At 42.8% G+C, this 19,134-nt stretch overlaps 1 protein-coding gene across 1 annotated transcript in view; it reads left to right on the forward strand.

Moving 5' to 3' along the window:
* The window catches only part of Pdpr (pyruvate dehydrogenase phosphatase regulatory subunit), a 39,342-nt gene that overhangs the window by 9,439 nt on the left and 10,769 nt on the right, over positions 1 to 19,134 (forward strand). The window contains exons 6-15 of the mRNA XM_070026280.1: positions 1,118 to 1,239; positions 4,076 to 4,193; positions 4,862 to 5,011; positions 6,522 to 6,714; positions 12,425 to 12,549; positions 14,104 to 14,259; positions 14,648 to 14,781; positions 15,465 to 15,613; positions 16,120 to 16,232; positions 18,260 to 18,354. Coding sequence (XP_069882381.1) covers positions 1,118 to 1,239; positions 4,076 to 4,193; positions 4,862 to 5,011; positions 6,522 to 6,714; positions 12,425 to 12,549; positions 14,104 to 14,259; positions 14,648 to 14,781; positions 15,465 to 15,613; positions 16,120 to 16,232; positions 18,260 to 18,354 — 1,355 coding nt within the window. The remainder of the gene's footprint in view (positions 1 to 1,117; positions 1,240 to 4,075; positions 4,194 to 4,861; positions 5,012 to 6,521; positions 6,715 to 12,424; positions 12,550 to 14,103; positions 14,260 to 14,647; positions 14,782 to 15,464; positions 15,614 to 16,119; positions 16,233 to 18,259; positions 18,355 to 19,134) is intronic.

Here is a 19,134-nt window from a genome sequence, read left to right on the forward strand (position 1 = left end):
AACATACCTTGAGTATTTAATCCATAGTTTAACTTGTGAGCCAGAATCAGAATGAATGACAAGGAAGCTTATTAGTGTCCAGAGTATTATATACTTAGGATAATATGATTCATGATGTGGGCAGAGTAAAATTTGAACTTGTTCTTGTTCCATATTTGATTGCTAGCATTTAGTGATTATGCAGTAAAGTCTGTTTTTATTTCTCTTATTTTTATTTTTTGTCGGTCATGGGGCTTGAACTCTGGGCTTGGGCCCTGTCCCTGTGCTCTTCAGCTCAAGGCGAGCACGCTACCACTTGAGCCACAGCGCCACTTTCGGTTTTCTAGTGGTTTATTGGAGATAAGAATCTCACAGACTTTCATGCCCTTTCATGGCTGGCTTTGAACCGAGATCCTCAGATCTCAGCTTCCAGAGTAGCTAGGATTACAGTCGTGAGCCACCAGCGCCCAGCTATATTAAAATGTGTTTTTAAATAAGCTTACTATTTTCAGTATTGGACAAGACCAAATAACAGTCTCAAGATGGTGCTTTTTAGGGTTGTTTGTAATATTGGTGTTTGAATTCAGGGCCTTGAGCCTGTTAGACAAGTGCTTAACCATTAAGCATGCATCCAGTTCTTTTTGCATCTTTTTGTATCTTGAGATACCCACTTTTTGCAGAGGCCTTCACCTGTATGACAGTCCTCCTATTTTAGACTTAGCTCAGATGACAGGATATACCACTGCACACGGCTTCTTTGTTTTTTAATTTATTTTAAAGGTGATGAATGGGGATTACAGTTACATAAGGTAATGAGTATATTTCTTTTTAAACATTTATCCCCTCCTTCATTTTCTCCTGCTTATCATTTCCCACTCCCCTTCTCCCACCAGCTTCTTTATTGAGATGGAGTTTCATAAAGTTTTTTCTCTGGATGGCATTGAACTATGATCTTCTTTGTCTTATCTCTGGATTAGCTAGGATTAGAGGCTCAAGTTACTATGTTCAGTGGGAGTTTTGTTTTTCAAATTAAAGCTTTGACTCCCTCAGTATTTCTTTGTGGTGGAAAATGTGCAGAAACCTTAATTCTGGAATATCAGAAGATGGATTCATTCTTCTATAATTTACCTTGGCACAGGTGTTCAGATTTATGATCGGACAACTATTCTTCATGTAATGGTGAAAAAAGGCCAAGTTACTGGTGTGGAGACAGATAAAGGACAGATAGAATGCCAATATTTTGTCAACTGTGCTGGCCAGGTAGGTTAACAGAATTGCTTGGTGGTTTTATTTGGATTTCAATGCTGGGTGGTTTTTATTTAGTTTTTGGTGGTTTTGGGGGAGTGTACAGATGCAAGATTAATATGTGACTGACTAAAAAGGACAGCAGGTACTATTTTACTAGTTGGGACCAGGAAATTCAGAATTCCCTTTTTTTCTGGTCCTGGCGCTTGAACTTGGGGCTTGGGCTCTGTCCCTGAAGCTCTCTGTGCTAAAGGCTTGCGCTCTACCACTTTAGCCACAGAGCCACTTCCACTTTTTCTGAGTAGTTTATTGGAGATAAAAAATCTCATGGACTTTCCTGCCTGGGCTGGCTTTGAACTGTGCTCCTCACATCTCAGCCTCCTAAGTAGCTAGGATAACAGGTGTGAGCTACCAGAACCCTGTGGAAATTCAGAATTCTTATATTCTAAATTAGAAACCTATACTTGCCTCAGATAGAAGCATCTGTGACCTTTTCTTTCCTCAATACTGCGTAAATTGATGCCAGTCAGAAAGCCAAAGTCAGGCATTGACATGAATCCTTGGATCTTTCTCTGGTGTTACATTTCATTCTACAACCTAGCAAATAAAACATTAGCAAAGGGACTGGTGGCTCAGGCCTTTGATCCTAGCTACTCAGGAGGGTGAGATCTGAGATTGCAGTTGGAAGCCAGCCCAGGCAGAAAACTCCCTATAAGACTCTTACCTCCAATTAACCACTCAAAAGACTCTTACCTCCAATTAACCACTCAAAAAACTGGAAGTAGAGCTGTGTTTCAAAGTAGTAGAGTGCTAGCCTTAAGAAAAAGAGCCTCAAGGGGGTTGGGAAGGTGGCTCAGTGGTAGAGCGCTTGCCTTGCATGCATGAGACCCTGGGTTCCAGTCCTCAGCACCACATAAGCAAAAAGAAAAAAGCTGGGAGTGGCGCTGTGGCTCAAGAGGAAGAGTGCTAGCCTTGAGCTGAAGAGCTGAGGGACAGCGCCCAGGCCCAGAGTTCAGGCCCCATGACCGGACCCCCCCCCCAAAAAAAAAAAAAAAAAAAAGAAAAAGAGCTCAGGTACAGTGTCCAGGCCCTGCATTTAAGCTCTACAAACTACAAAAAACCAACATTAGCCTATTTTGTTGAGTGTAGACTGTGGATTCAGTTTCCAGACACTAAGCTACTTCTGCTTCTGACGCAGATTGGTGACTTGCCTTCCATTCTGAGTTCTTTTTTGTTTTTTGTTTTGACAAAACAAAAAGTCCTAGGGCTTGAAGTCAGGGCACTGTCTGTGAGCTTCTTTTGCTTAAGGCTAGCACCCTACCACTTGACGCATAGCACCACTTCCGGCTTTTTTCTGCTTATGTGGTACTGAGGAATTGAACCCAGGTTTTCATGCATTCTAGGCAAGCACTCTACCATTAAGCTACGTTCCCATCCCCATTTTTTTTTTGTTTGTTTGTTTATTGTGAAAAACTGTACAGAGGGGTTACAATTACATGGGCAAGATAATGAGTACATTTCTTATCAAGCATTGTAGCCTCCTTTGTTTCACCTTCCCAATCCTTCCGAGCCCCCCCCCCCAATCCTCCCCCCACCCTCCCATCCCCATTCTTTTTTTTTTTTTTTTGCCGGTCATGGGGCCTGAACTCTGGGCCTGGGCCTGGGTGCTGTCCCTCAGCTCTTCAGCTCAAGGCTAGCACTCTACCACTGGAGCCGCAGCGCCCCTTCCAGCTTTTTCTGTTTATGTGGTGCTGAGGAATCGAACCCAGGGCCTCATGCTTGCAAGGCAAGCACTCTACCGCTGAGCTACCTTCCCAGCTCCCCCATCCCCATTCTTTTTTTTTTTTTTTTTTTTTGTCGGTCGTGGGGCTTGAACTCTGGGCCTGGGTGCTGTCCCTCAGCTCTTCAGCTCAAGGCGAGCGCTCTACCACTTGAGCTACAGCACCACTTCCGGTTTTCTAGTGGTTTATTGGAGATAGGAGTCTCACGGTCTTTCCTGCCCGGGCTGGCTTTGAACCGCGATTCTCAGATCTCAGCCTCCTGAGTAGCTAGGATTACAGGCGTGAGCCACCGGCGCCCGGCCCCATCCCCATTCTTAAGATGATCTAGGAAGTACTTTTTGCCTGGTGCAGTTCATTTAATGATTGAGATTTGGGCTTTATAGTTGAGACTTGGCAATTTATTAAAAGGGCCTCTTTAGATTAACTTGCAAATCTGTCTTCTTTGATGGAAAGGTAGTTTTGTGTTTTAAAAAGTATAGCTTTGCCAGGCACCAGTGGCTCATACCTGTAATCCTAGCTACTTAGAAGGCTAAAATCTGAGGATCATAGTTCAAAGCCTGCCTGGGTAGAAAACTCCGTAAGACTCTCTTATCTCCAATTAACCACTCAAAAACCAGAAGTGGGTACTGTGGCTCAAAGTGGCAGAGCTCTAGCCAAAAAAAAAAAAAAAAAAAGCAGTGTTAAGCCAGGTACCTGTGCCTCACATCTGTAATCCTAGTCCTAAGGGAAGGTTAAGATCTGAAGACATTGGTTCAACTTTGACTTTTTTTTTTTGGTTGGTAGTGGGGCTTGAACTCTGGGCCTGGGCATTAGGATCTTGGTTCAAAGCTAGATAAATCTACTCAAATCTAACAGACTCTGATCTCCAGTTAACTAGCAAAAAGCCAGAAGTGTGGCTCAAGTGGAAGGGTGCTAGTGCTAACCTTGAGCAAAACTCAGGCACAGCACCCAGTCCCTGAGTTCAAGCCCTAGGACCAGCATACACACATAAATAATAAACTCTTCAAAAGGCCAAACTTGCTCATTTGTGTTTCTGTTCCTCTTCCTACCCACAAATTGTCCATTTTTAGTGGGCGTATGAGCTAGGTCTGTCCAACGAGGAGCCGGTTAGTATCCCGTTACACGCCTGTGAGCACTTCTACCTTCTGACTCGCCCCTTGGCGACCCCTCTGCAGAGCACCACACCAAGTGAGGACTTTCACTTCTTCACAATTGTATCTCCTTGCTAGTATCCTGTCTGCTAATATCCTGTCTTAAGTATAAGTTGTCTGAAAGAGAGTTTTTTGTAGCATGTTTATAGGGAGATGGAACCAAGTCTAACTTTTTTTGATAGCTGTTTAGGGAAATGATTGCCAAAATGAATAAAGAATTTTCACAAGCTAACTTTTGTCCCAAATACAGTCATTGGGAATATTTGAAATGTTAATTTTGAGTTTTTAACTTGAATACAATCAAGTTTAGGAATATCATGGATAAACCATAAACTTGAGGGGTTTAGCTGTTCAGGTACTGTAAAAGGTATTTTAAAGGTCTTAATACCTGGAATAACTCTGCAGTTCCTCTTTTTTTTTTTTTGCTTAGCACAGTCACTATCATATAGTTCAGTTTTGAAGCAAAAGCTTCTTGATAGGGATTGGGATAATTAAAGAAACTCTTTTTTCTGAAAATCTGAATGGAAAGATTCTCTCCTATGACCTCCAGTGGTATTTTAAAATTAACTAATGCCTCTGCTTATTGGCTATTATTCCATTAGTAAAGCCATTCAGGAGCTTTTGTTTCTTTTTCTACTCAGGAAGGTGGTTTGCTTCTAAACTTGTGTTTTTCTCTTCTATTCTCTTGTCATTTATCTTTCCTAGCTATTGTAGATGCTGATGGAAGAATTTATATTCGGAACTGGCAGGGTGGCATCTTGTCTGGGGGTTTTGAGAAGAATCCAAAACCTATTTTCACTGAAGGCAAGAACCAGCTGGAAATTCAGAACCTGCAGGAAGACTGGGATCACTTTGGTATGTGAAGTAAATCATTGTAATAATGCCGTCTATATGTAAGATCTTATATTTTTCAAAACATTTTCAGGAATAGCTCCTTATTTCATTTACTCCATGAAGTACAATAATAGTTAGAAAGGGCAGTCAGTCTGCAGGGCTTTCCTGGTCTAAGGATATAAAATTATTCATTAGCATATTTAGGAGACTATAGTCTTAACAGATGTAGATCATTATTCACCTAAAACCATTGCTAAAATTTTGGGCTAGAAAGAGACTTTTTTTGTAAGACTTCATACGAAACTTAGCTTTTTTTTAGAAAGCAGAACTGTTTTTATTAATGTCATCTATTAATTTTTTTTTTTGGTTGGTCATGGGGCTTGAACTCTGGACATGATCACTGTCCCTCAGCTCTTGAGCTCAAGGAGAGCGCTCTACCATTTGAGCCACAGCACCACTTCAGGTTTTCTGGTGGTTAATTGGAGAAGAGTCTCACGGCCTTTCTTGCCCAGGCTGGCTTTGAACTATGGTCCTCAGATCTCAGCCTCCTGAATAGCTAGGATTACAGGCATGAGCCACCAGCGCCCCAGCTCATCTGTTAAATTTTAAAGTAATTTTTTATTTACTAAAAAATGAAGTCACATGGTTCCAAATTTGAAAAATAGAAAGGGGTTGCTAGAGAATCTTTCTCCCATCCTGATGGACTTTGAGACAGGGTGTCCCTATGTAGCTCTTAAATTGATCTTGAACTCACATTTCTCCTATCTAAGCCTTCTGAGTACTGATTACAGATGTGTCACACTGCCCAGCTTGAACTTTTTTTTTAATAAGCATTTTTTTTTTTTTGCCGGTCATGGGGCCTGAACTCTGGGCCTGGGCGCTGTCCCTCAGCTCTTCAGCTCAAGGCTAGCGCTCTACCACTGGAGCCTCAGCACAACTTCCGGCTTTTTCTGTTTATGTGGTGCTGAGGAATCGAACCCAGGGCCTCATGCTTGCAAGGCATGCACTCTACCGCTGAGCTACCTTCCCAGCCCCTAATAAGCATTTCTTAAGGGATATTTCAAAGCAACTAGAGCAGTAAAGGGAATGCCCATTCCTGTCATTCAGCTCCAAGCTGTTTTCATGTTAGCACTGCCCAGTGTTAACATGGATTGGCCAGATGGATTTACCATAATACAGGGTGAGGATCTGTTTTTTGCACCTATGTCAATTTAGAAAACATTGCCTTTCATAGAAATTAAGTGCCATTTCAGAGCTTTTCTGCTCTTGCTGACCCCTTCCAGATTACTGCCTATAGCCATGTGTATTACTTGCTACTCTCTAGATCTTGTCCTTACTACAATTTTTTTTTTCCTGTTTATGCCAAGCATTTTGCAGATATGTACTGCAGAAGCTATCTACTGACAAGTGACCCAGCTGGCTTTTAGAAAAACCTTTCCTTTCTGAAAGGAAAGTAAAAAAGTATAAAGGCTTGAAAGGTTTTTATTTCCCAAAGGTGAGGACATTGTTTGGGTTTGTTTTGATTGCTCAGAGCCCCTGTTGAGTTCCCTCCTGCGTAGGATGCCAGAATTGGAGACTCTGGAGATCATGAAGTTGGTGAATTGCCCCGAGACCTTCACACCAGACATGAGGTGCATCATGGGCGAGTCTCCTGTAGTACAGGGCTACTTTGTCCTGGCAGGGATGAACTCTGCTGGCCTGTCGTTTGGTGGAGGAGCTGGAAAGTAAGTTTTTCTCCCATAGAGTCAGCTGTGGATTCATCAGCTTGCCAGCCTTCTTCTATTTGTTGTTAATACCCTTAACAGGGGCTGGGAAGGTGGCTCAGTGGTAGAGTGCTTGCTTTGCGTGCATGAGGCCCTGGTTTGATTCTTCAGCACCACATAAGCAAAAAAAGCTGGAAGTGGCGCTGTGGCTCAAGTGGTAGAGCGCTAGCCTTGAGCTGAAAGCTCAGGGACAGCGCCCAGGCCCAGAGTTTAGGCCCCACGACCGACCAAAAAAAACCTTTCACAAGATATTGGAATGTGTGTATATTTAATTGAGTGTTAATTTAAGACACATGTGACTTGAGAATTGTCCTTTTCTGAGTAATCTAACCACCAGAAATATCATTGTATAAAATATTTTGAGAATTCCTGTCTTGGAGTTAGTTTCAGAACCTGTAGAGATATTCTTTTGCACCTTTTCAGTTAAACAAAGGTTGGTACTTTGAGTATATATTTAAGCTTAGAAGTAAGTAGTCAAGGGGCTGGGAAGGTGGCTCAGTGGTAGAGTGCTTGCCTTGGACGCATGAGGCCCTGGGTTTGATTCCTCAGCACCACATAAACAGAAAAGCCTGGAAGTGGTGCTGTGGCTCAAGTGGTAGAGGCTTGCCTTGAGCTGAAGAGCTGAGGGACAGTGCCTAGGAGATTAAAAAAAAAAAAAAAAAGTCGTCAAGTGTGATGAGTAAGATCAGGTGGCTAAGCTAGGTAATAAGATTTTTAGTTAAAATTAGTAATAAAATTGATCAGCCAAAAAAAAAGAATCAGCCACAAAAGGATACAACTGCTATCTGATAATGCTTTTATGAATTTCTAAAACAGGCACATGGTACTGGAAGTGTATCTCAAGTGGTAGAGCACCAGCTGTTAAAAACAATAAAAGGAAACATAGTTGGATGCTGGTGGTTCACACCTGTAATCTTAGCCACTCTGGAGGTTGAGATCAGAAGAACACACACACCCCATGTTTGAAGACAGACAGACAGACAGACACACACACACACCCCATGTTTACAGACAGACAGACAGACACACACACACACACACACACACACTTGCAGTGGTTGTATGGGTTGGAAGTGGGGTCTGGGGAGGTGTTACTATTGAACAGATAGAAATTTTCAGTAGGGGCTGGGAAGGTGGCTCAGTGGTAGAGCGCTTGCCTTGCATGCCTGAGGCCCTGGGTTCGATTCCTCAGCACCACATAAGCAAAAAGAAAAAAGCCGGAAGTGGCGCTGTGGCTCAAGTGGTAGAGCGCTAGCCTTGAGCTGAAGAGCTGAGGGACAGCGCCCAGGCCCAGAGTTCAGGCCCCATGACCGGACCCTCCCGCCCCCCCCCCCCCAAAAAAAAAAGAAAATTTCAGTAGATGGCGAGAGTTCTGGAGATGGATAGTGATGAGGGTTATATAACAGTTGAGTATACTTATTGCCACTGAAACACACATGTAAAAATAGTTAATAGTAATCTTTTTTTGTTCTTGCTGTGGGGCTTGAACTCAGCCTGAATGCTGTCCCTTAGCTCTTCAGCTCAAGGCAAGCGCTCTACCACTTGAGCCACAACGCCACTTCTGATTCTCTGGTGGTTTATTGGAGATGAGTCTCACAGACTTTCCTGCCTGGGCTGGCTTTGAACCATGATCCTCAGATCTCAGCTTCCTGAGTAGCTAGGAATTCAGGTGTGAACCTGGCTTGTTAATAGTAATTTTTATGTGTATAGTTGACCCTTGAACAATTTAAGATTTAGGGTTGCCAACTCTCCTGTGCTGTTGAACAACTGTCCATGATGTATGTGTGTGTGTGTGATAGTATTGGGGCTCAAACTTGGCCTTAGCTTTTTCGCTGGAGCTACAGCTCCTTTTCTGGTTTTTTGGTGAAGAATTGAAGAGTCTATAAACTTTCCTGTCTGGGTTGGCTTTGGTTCTCAGATTGTTTACTGAGACACCAGTATGGGATATAATTTTTTTCTTTAATTATTAAGATTTTATTAAAAGGTTCTTGGAATTGATGACTTTTGGGAAGAGGAAATGAAGTTGTAAACTTTGATGATAAAAAGTTAAACTTTTTTTTTGTTGTTGTTGTCGGTCGTGGGGCTTGAACTCTGGGCCTGGGCGCTGTCCCTCAGCTCAAGGCGAGCGCTCTACCACTTGAGCTACAGCGCCACTTCCGGTTTTTCAGGTGGTTTATTGGAGATAGGAGTCTCACAGTCTTTCCTGCCCGGGCTGGCTTTGAACCATGATCCTCAGATCTCGGCCTCCTGAGTAGCTAGGATTACAGGCGTGAGCCACCAGCGCCTGGCTTTTTCTCTTTTTGGTACTGGAGTTTGCTTGCTTATTTGGCTGGTGTTCTACCAATTGGGCCTTAACCTGTAGCCTGTTTTTTTGTTTGTTTGTTTGTTTTGCTGGAGATGATGGATTATAGGCATGAGACACTGGCATTTTGTAAAATATGAAGCTATTAAAAATGCCTTAAACTCTTGGGGCTGGGAATGTGGCTTAATGGTCAGTGCTTGCGTAGCATGCATGAAGTCCTGGGTTTGATTCCTCAGTACTGCATAAGACAGAAAATGCTGGAAGTGGAGCTGTGGCTCAAGTGAGAGTGCTAGCCTTGAGCAAAAGCAGCTCAGGGACAGTACCCAAGCCCTGAGTTCAAGCCCCAGAACTGGCAAAAACAAAACAACTCCCCCCCCAAAAAAAACCTTAAACTCTTAAAAATAATTTTGGTGCTGAGGCCTTGTACTTCTAGGCAAGCACTCTTACATTGAACTAAATCTCCAGCCACCATGAAACAATTTCAAAACCTTTAAACGTATTTTGAGTTGGGCACTGGTGGCCCATGCTTGTAATCCTAGCTACTCAGTGGGCACAATTATGAGGATTATGGTTCAGAGCTAGCCTGGGCAGAAAAGTCTGCAAGACTCTTCAATTAACCAGCAAAAAAGAGACTAGAGTTATGGCTCAACTGGTAGAACAACAGCAACAAAAAACCCCACACTGTCATGAGCAAAAAGAGTATCTTATCTCCTTGGGTTTTTTTTTTTTTTTTTTTTTCCCAGTACGGGGGATTGCAGTGGGCCTCTTGATAGTATTGTAGGAGTTGCACTGGTATCCCCTTTTTACATTGCTTATTTTCGAGGTAGGATCTTGCTTTATACTCAGGTTGCCTGGGTTGTGATCCTATTGTTTGTGCTTCCCCTGTAACTGGGGATGACAGGTTGTACTACTGCACTCAGACTTGTGCTTCCCCTATAGCTGGGATTAACAAGCATGTACCACTATGTCTAGACATTGGTTGAAATGGAGTCCCTGGAGCTTTTTATGCCTGGGCTAACCTTGAATCATGATCCTCTGATCCCTGCCTCCTGAGTCACTAGGATGGCAGTCTACAAACTCAAATTCTCTTTATGTTCATCATTGCCCTTCTCTCTAAGCTGTCTTTTGAGCTCTTCAGCTGAAGGCTAGCGTTCTACCACTTGAGCCATAGCTCCACTTCCAGCCTTTTCTGCTTATGTGGTGCTGAGGAATCGAACCCAGGGCCTCATGCATGCAAGGCAAGCACTCTACCACTGAGACACCTTCCCAGCCCTTCCCCCCCCCCCCCCTTTGGTCGTGGCTTGAACTCTGGGTCTGGGCGCTGTCCTTCAGCTCTTCAACTCAAGGTGAGCTCTCTACCACTTGAGCCACAGCTCTACTTCGTTTTCTGGTGATTAATTGGAGATAAGAGTCTCATGGACTGTCCTGCCCCAGGCTGGCTTTGAACCGCGATTCTCAGTCTCATCCTACTGAGTAGGATTATAGGTGTAAATCACCGACACCTGGCCTCTACACTTTTTTTTTTTTTAAATAAGTTTTATTTATTTTTATTTTTGGTCGGTTTTGGGGCTTGAACTCTGGGCTTAGGCGCTGTCCCTGGGCTCTTCAGCTCAAGGTGAGTGCTCTACCGCTTGAGCCACAGTGCCACTTCCTGCCTCTACACTTTCGTAGATGGAGCTCCAAGTATAACTTTAGATCTTCCCAGAACTTAACTGTGAATAGCTAGCCACTTATCAACAGCATTCTTAGTAGCATACTCAATGACACATAGTCTGTTATATTTATGCCATATAGTATATTTATGCTATTCAGTGAAAAATACTTGAGACGTACAGATCACTTCTTATAGAAGGACATGAACTACTCTTGGAGGGAAGAGCAGCACCCCCTTATGGCTGGAGCTCAGAACTCCAGAGCTTAGCCCTATAGCAACAGGTTTCTAGAGCACAGTATGTACTACAGTTAATTTTATACATTTATGGTTTAATATTGCATATTTACATTTACATTTTTCTTTTTTTTTTGGTTCCGGTCGTGGGGTCTGAGCTCTGAGCCTGGGCGCTGTCCCTCAGCTCTTCAGCTTAAGGCTAGCGCTCTACCTCTTGAGCCACAGCACCACTTCTGGCTTTTTTCTTTTTGCTTATGTGGTGCTGAGGAATCGAACCCAGGGCCTAAGGCATGCAAGGCAAGTGCTCTATCACTAAGCCACTTTCCCAGCCCACATTTACATTTTTAAAAACTGAAATGGTACCATGTCTATGTATCACATTAAATTTTGATTATAGGTATTACGTATTTGGCAGTAAATGGTACAACAATATTATATGTATTTTATGGGTTCTTGGCATACCTTTTTCTTTTTTTTTTTGCTAGGGGCTTGAATTCAAGGCTCTTGCTTGGCTTTTTCACTCATGACTGCACTTTAGCACTTGAACCTTTCAGCTTTTTGCTAACTGGCAATAAGTCTCTTGGATTTGTCTGCCTAGGCTGGCTTAGCATCTTAACCTTCAGATCTCAACCTCCTGAGTAACTGAGATTTATAGGTATTAGCCACTGAAACCTGGCTACTTTTTCTGAATGTTTCCAACGTTTTAGGCTAGTTCATCTGTTAAATTTTGTTTTCAAACTGTCTCAAATCTTGGACAGAAATGCATATGTAAGTAGACCTGTGTAGTCCAAATTTCTTGCTCAAGGGGGGGTGGTCAGAGTATTTTGTGACTCCAAAATATAGTTGTAAGAGCTACCAAAAAAAAAAAAAAAAAAGCCAGGCACTGGTGGCTCACGCCTATAACCCTAGCTTCTCAGGAGGCTGAGATCTGAGGATCACGGTTCAAAGCCAGCCTAGGCAGGAAAGTCTGAGAGACTCTTATCTCCAATTAACCACCAGAAAATTAGAAATGGAGCTGTGGCTCAAGTGGTAGAGAGCTTGCCTTGAGCTGTGATGCTGAGGGACAGCCTCTAGACCCAGAGTTCAAGCCCCATGACCAAGAACAACAAAGTTACCAAAAAACACTTAAGAGAAAGTATGTGGCTAGATAACCATATAATTACCCCAAGTAACCATTTTACAGAGAAAAGTAGACTATTGGCTATATAATTTAGAATATATTTGTACATGTTTTACTATTATATCTTCATTGATATGGCTTAATATACCTTAAATAATATCCTTATGGTGATTCTATGAGAACAGTACTTGGATCCATGTTTGCTTATTCTAGAAAGGTTAATAAGGAAATTGACCAGCATTGCTCAGCTGTCTGTTACAACACAGGAATCTTTCATTTCCCTTGGTACTTGATCTTTGTATATTGTAACTACTTGTGTATCAGTCTGAGGCCCAACAGCTTTCTGTCCCCATCTAAACAGGTACCTTGCTGAATGGATGGTAGATGGCTATCCCTCAGAAAATGTCTGGGAATTGGACTTGAAACGTTTTGGAGCCCTCCAGAGCAGCCGTACCTTTCTGCGCCATCGGGTAATGGAAGTCATGCGTGAGTAAGCTTTATCCCGATTCTCTGTAGCTGCAGTTAATCTTTCCAGTGACTATTTTATAAGTTAGAGGTGCACGTTTTTCCTTAGTTCTTGAATACTGCTTTGAGTTGGGCTTCTGATGTGTGTCTATTTCAGGTCTGAGTAAGAGGCCCATGTGGTACATAGGGAACATTTTTAGTATATTGTACCTTGTTTACTTCTAGGAACAGGAATGTTAGGATACAGGTGGTAGCTAGCAACTTTTGAATGCATTGTCACTACCCATTTTGGCTTTAAAGATCATTGTTTTCTTTATTGGTCAGTTGTGGAGCCTGAACTCTGGGCCTGGGCTCAGAGCTGTCCCTCAGCTTTTCGGTTCAAGGCAAGCACTTACCATTTGAGCCACAGCACCATTTCTGACCTTTTCTGTTTATGTGGTGCTGAGGAATCAAACCCAGGGCCTCATGCATGCAAGGCAAGCACTCTACCTCTGAGCCACCTTCCCAGCCCCCAATTGTTTTCTTTAAAAGGCAGAGGAAGCCGGGCGCTGGTGGCTCACGCCTGTAATCCTAGCTACTCAGGAGGCTGAGATCTGAGGATCATGGTTCAAAGCTAGCCCGGGCAAGAAAGACCGTGAGACTCCTATCTCCAATAAACCACCAGAAAACCGGAAGTGGCGCTGTGGCTCAAGTGGTAGAGCGCTCACCTTGAGCTGAAGAGCTGAGGGACAGCGCCCAGGCCCAGAGTTCAAGCCCCATGACCGACAAAAAAAAAAAAAAAAGGCAGAGGACTTGCCAAAGAATTCTTGGTGTTTCAGATGTCTTTTTTCGGTGCTGGTGATGGGGCACTGTTGCTGAGCTTCTTTGGCTCACAGATAATATTCTATTACTGGAGCTACAGCTCTACTTCTGAGTGATCTTTCTGTGTGTCTTGGTATCTTGAACTCAAGCCCTCGGTGCTTTCTGCCCAGCCCCCCTTGTTGTTTTTTTTAAAAAAATTTTATTTGGTTGGTTGTGGAGTTTGAACTCGGGCTGAGCACTGTCCCTGAGCTCCTTTTGCTCAAGACTAGTGCCTTACCACCTTGAGCTAAAGCACCATTTCCAGTTTTTAAGTGGTTAATTGGAGATAGGTCATATGGGGACTTCTCTGCCTGGGTTGGCTTTGAACTGCAGTTCAGATTTCAGCCTGCTGAGTAGCTAGGATGACAAGTATGAGCCACCAGGCCGAGACTTTTTTTTTTTTTTTTTTTAATATTCTGCTGTCACTTGGGTCCTGTTTTGGTATAACCTTGCTTTGGAGTTGAGCAAAGTCTAGAACTATGATATTTCTTCCATTGTTTTTGCCTACTAGTTGGAAATAGAAATTATGAATAGCTCATTAGCTTTTAAAGAGAGTGCCAGCTTTTAACAGCACTCTCCTGTCTATAGGAGCAGCTGGTTACACTAGGTAATAGTTGGGAAATTTAAGCAAATATGTTTTCTTGAGTAGTAATGGCCTCAGAGGCTAGTGGATGAATATGGATACACAATTCTTGAATCCATGAACTGGGCATTGGCATACTGTTTCTGTTCTAGCTCTGATGTATGATCTGAAGGTTCCCCGTTGGGACTTCCAGACCGGCAGGCAGTTACGTACATCTCCACTCTATGACCGGCTGGATGCACAAGGAGCCAGATGGATGGAGAAACATGGATTTGAGAGGCCCAAATACTTTGTTCCACCTGACAAAGGTAAGAAATTGCTCTCTTGTTCTTTTTTTTTTTCGGGTCCGGTTGTGGGGCCTGAACTCTGGGCCTGGGCGCTGTCCCTCAGCTCTTCAGCTCAAGGCTAGCACTCTACCACTTGAGCCACAGGGCCACTTCCGGCTTTCTTTTTTTCTGCTTATGTGGTGCTGAGGAATCGAACCCAGGGCCTCAGGCATGCAAGGCAAGCGCTCTACCACTGAGCCACCTTCCCAGCCCTCTCTTGTTCATTTTAAACTATAATAAAACTTGTAAATGCATATAACTAGAAGAATAATACAAATTGTTCCTGGAAGGATAATACAAATTGTCTAGACTATACCAACCTGTATAAGCAGAGTTCTCAGCATCTCTTTTCTTTCCACCATTTTGGTAGACCTCCTTGCATTAGAGCAGAGCAAGACTTTCTATAAGCCAGATTGGTTTGACATTGTGGAATCTGAAGTCAAGTGTTGTAAGGAAGCTGTGTGTGTCATCGACATGTCTTCTTTCACCAAGTTTGAGATAACAGTAAGTATTTTGAACCAACAGATTGGAAAACTGTATATAAATAGAATGCCTCCTGTTTTTAATTCATTTCAAAACATTCCATAGGAACCTGGCATGTTTCACCTGTATTCTCACATTTTCTGAAATTTTAGCTCCTCAAGTCTGTTTTTTTTCTTTGAAGTTACTATTGTTAAGAACTGATAGCTTTCCCTTAGTTTCTCTCTCTCTGCTCTCCTTTTGAGGAGGCTATCCTGGGTCATGAACTCAGGGACTAGGCATTATCTCTGAGTGTTTTGTTCAAGGCTAGCTAGCACTCTACTTCTGGCTAATTCCTACTGGCTTAGAACCAACCCTCACATCTCACCTTCCTGGGTAGCTGGGATTACAGGCACCTGGTGCTCGGTTAGAGTTTGGTTTTTGTTTCAAATTCTTTATTGTGATTAAGTGATTACATAATTTCCCAAATTTCATAGTATTGTGGGATAGTGATGCTTAGTTAAAATCATAAACACATTCTAACTTTCATGGGGCAAATTGTCTATTGTGGTCTATAACATTTATGAGTTCTATGAGCTTTGTGGTTAGAGTTTTTATAGGAAGTAAATCTGCAAATACTGTCACATGAGTGTGGGCACATTTGCTTTTCTCAGCTAGGTGCAATGGCTAGGCTCTTAGGTTCCTTGTCCTTGCTTCATTTCTTACAGTCCACTGGAGATCAGGCATTAGAAATTCTACAGTTCCTGTTTTCCAATGACCTGGATGTACCTGTGGGCCACATCGTGCACACTGGCATGCTTAATGAGGGTGGAGGGTATGAAAATGACTGCAGCATTGCGCGCTTGAACAAGCGCAGGTGAGATCAGCTACTAATTTCTGAAAAGTCTTTTTTTGTTGTTACTGGGGATTGAACTAAGGGCTTGCCAAGCTTTATACTCCTTGAACCATGTCCCTAGTGATCCTGTGAGAGCACCTATTGTACTTTTCTAGGTCAGTTATCCCAATGACTGACTTACTAGACAGCTCTCCTAGACTTATTGGACAGCTTATTAGCAGCCTCTAAAAGAAATCAGTGGAGCTCTTATGAGAGTAAGAAATCCAATAGATTATGTTAAATTTAGTATAGAAGCTTTCCTACAGGGAGAGGATTCCCTATTTTATAGGTCTGTATAATTTCTTGGCACTTATAGGAAGCCAGAATTATGTTTTGTCATTATATGGTAAATTCTAGAACAGTGGTGTTGATCCTCCAAAAAGTTGAGATATCCCAGTATTTTCAATGAGCTTTGAAATTACTTTAGTGCCTGATTGCTTCCTGATTATTTCCTGTTACCTGGTTTTATTTTGGGATCTCTCTTCTAGTTTCTTCATGATCTCTCCAACTGATCAGCAAGTCCACTGTTGGTCCTGGCTTAAGAAATACATGCCAAAAGACAGCAACCTGCTGTTAGAGGATGTCACCTGGAAATACACTGGTAAAGGGGCTATCTGGGGTCAGCCCAAGTTAGAAAAGACTAGCAGATAAACACTTGTTTTCTACATTTGCCTTTTTTGGCTTAAAAAAAAAATGAACGTGTTTGTAAAGAGGCTTTTTGGTTGCTTTTTAATTGTGAAACTAGTGCTTCAGTTTTAATTTATTACTATATGCCTTCAGCTAGTATGGGAGGGTACAAATACTTTTTTGTGTGCCAGTCCTTGGGCTTCAACTCAGTGTGTAGGCACTGTCTTTGAGCTCTTTTGCTCAAAGTTAATGCTCTACTACTAGAGCCAGAGCTCTATGTCCAGATTTTTGATGGCTAATTGGAGGTAAGAGGCTTATAGATTTTTCCTGCCTGGGCTAACTCTGAACCACGATCCTTAGATCTCAACCTCTTTTTTTTTGGGGGGGGGTCCGGTCGTGGAGTCTGAACTCTGGGCCTGGGTGCTGTCCCTCAGCTCTTCAGCTCAAGGCTAGTGCTCTACTACTTGAGCCACAGCGTCACTTCTGGCTTTTTTGCTTTTTGCTTATGTGGTGCTGAGGAATTGAACCCAGGGCCTCAGGCATGCAAGGCAAGCGCTCTACCACTGAGCCCACCTTCCCAGCCCTCAACCTCTTTTGAGTGGCTGGAATACAGGTATGAGCTGCAAGCACCCAGCCTTAAAATTTTTTGTCAGTCATGGGGCTTGAACTTTGGGCCTGGGCACTGTCTCTGAGCTCTTCGGCTCAAAGCAAGCGCTCTACCACTTGAGCCACAGCACCACTTCCAGTTTTCTGGTGGATAATTAGAGATAAGAGTCTCAAGGACTTTTCCTGCCTGATCTGGCTATGAACCTTGATTCTCAGATTTCAGCCTCCTAAGTAGTTAGGATTACAGGTATGAGCCACGGCACCCAGCGGCCCTACTTACACCACCCCACTGAGACTTAACCTCTCTTCCTCCTCGCATGGTATCTGCTCCTTTCCTCTCCAGTGTTGATTCTCAGGCCTTAGTCTGTTTTCATGAATAGTAATTAACTTCACTAGCAAACTACAAAACTTTTTAGTTTTTTGTGTTATACTAGGGCTTGAATTCCGGGCCTAGCTTTTTCCACTCAAGGCTAGGGCTCTATTACTTGAGCCACACCTGTACTTACAACTTTTTTTGGAGGTTAGTTGGAGATAAGTCTCATGGAACCGGGCACCTGTAATCCTAGCTACTCAGGAGGCTGAGATCTGAAAATCATGATTCAAAGCCAGCCTGGGCAGCAAAGTCTGAGACTCTTTTTTCCAATTAACCACCTAAAAATAGGAAATGGAGCTGTGGCTCAAAGTGGTAGAATGCCTTGTGCAAAAAAGCTGAGAGATGGTGCCCAGGCCCTGAGTTCAAGCCCTACGATTGGGGGGGAAAAAAAACCTCAGAAACTTACCTGTCCATACTGGCTTCATACCAAGATCCTCAGATCTTTGCCTGCTGAGTTACTAGGATTACAAGTGTAAGCCACTAGTATCCAGAAAACTACAGAATCTTATTGAGCAAAAGTTGTGTTCTGCCTGTACTAAGGCACTTGATGTATAATTATGAGCTACTACTCTAAGATAGGAGTCCAGGGCAGGTGGACGTAAATAACTCTTCAGGGTTTGAGACTGGTGCCATTTCCATCATGTGGTCACATTAGGAAGAGAGAAAGAGAATGGAAACAGTCCATGGCCAGTCCTGGAAGTATCTCATTGGCCAAGAGTTGGTCTTGTCACCCTAATTGCTCTGTAGAAGAAAAAACACTGCCTTCCAATGAACCAGGGTGAAAAAACATACTACTCAGCTTTTACACCAGCAGTCAGTAGTTGCATTTGACAGGCCTGTCAGCAGAGGTATTCATACCATGATCAGAGTGACTGGGTTGCACCTTAGATAAGCTAAGCAAAGGGATAGTGTGGTCTCATTACCCAAGGCTGACCATAGGTGAGCAACTCTAGAACATACTTCTCATTGGCTTAGTTGTTCACCTAGACAGGCTAGGCACCTCTTTGTGCTTTTCTCTGTAGCCCTCAATCTGATTGGCCCTCGAGCTGTGGATGTGTTATCTGAGTTGTCCTACGCACCTATGACTCCAGATCACTTCCCAACTCTCTTTTGCAAGGTGAGTATTAATTTGGCAGAGAATGTTTCTTTCATAGTAGGAGCACTAACATCTTACAGTGTTCTTTTTTTTAAGCAAGCAAAAGGACAGGGTAGATTATTTTTCACCTTTCAAATTTTATTAGGATATCTTCTTTGAAAGCCAGATCTGTTCATCTGTTGGTTTTTGTAACGGTAGATTTAAAGGAATAGGACCTATTTTCCCCCTTAGCTTTGCTTTTTCTTTCAGAGTAAACTTCTGTGTAATACTTGTCTTTAGGGGAGAAATGACATGACTGTATTTCAAACAACTCAAAAATTTCTGTAAGTGGCAGCAATAGCTGACACAAACTGTAGCTGAATCAAAGCAATGATCATGAAATATTTTTCAGGAGTATTAGAGCTATTAGAGAGGTCTAAACAAGAAAACATTTTGGCAACCTGTAATATGGTGTTTCCAAATAATTACTGATGGAGGCTCTTTGAAGTACAAACCAAAGTTGAGATCCATCTATAAATTGTTCTCTCCTCCCTAAAGCAGGGAAAGCAACAGGAAGCTCCACATTAGCCATTACTACCTGTCATGGTGGTTTGTGTTGTTTGAAGCTGACTACTTTCCTTCCCTCAGCTGCTCAGCAGTGACTAAGACAGTGGCCTCAACTAGAGCTGCTACAATGTTTGGAAATTAGAAGATGGATCTCTGTTGTCAGGGTAGCAGGCATCCAGATTGTCTGCAGTGTCCCTCAGAAGAAACTTGCCCTCATTGCTCTAGATACCCCCAACTAAATGACTGCTAGTACTT

Source organism: Dipodomys merriami, unplaced genomic scaffold (assembly GCF_024711535.1).
Source record: "Dipodomys merriami isolate MVZ:Mamm:240054 unplaced genomic scaffold, mDipMer1.0.p SCAF_176, whole genome shotgun sequence".
Taxonomy (NCBI): Eukaryota; Metazoa; Chordata; class Mammalia; order Rodentia; family Heteromyidae; genus Dipodomys; species Dipodomys merriami.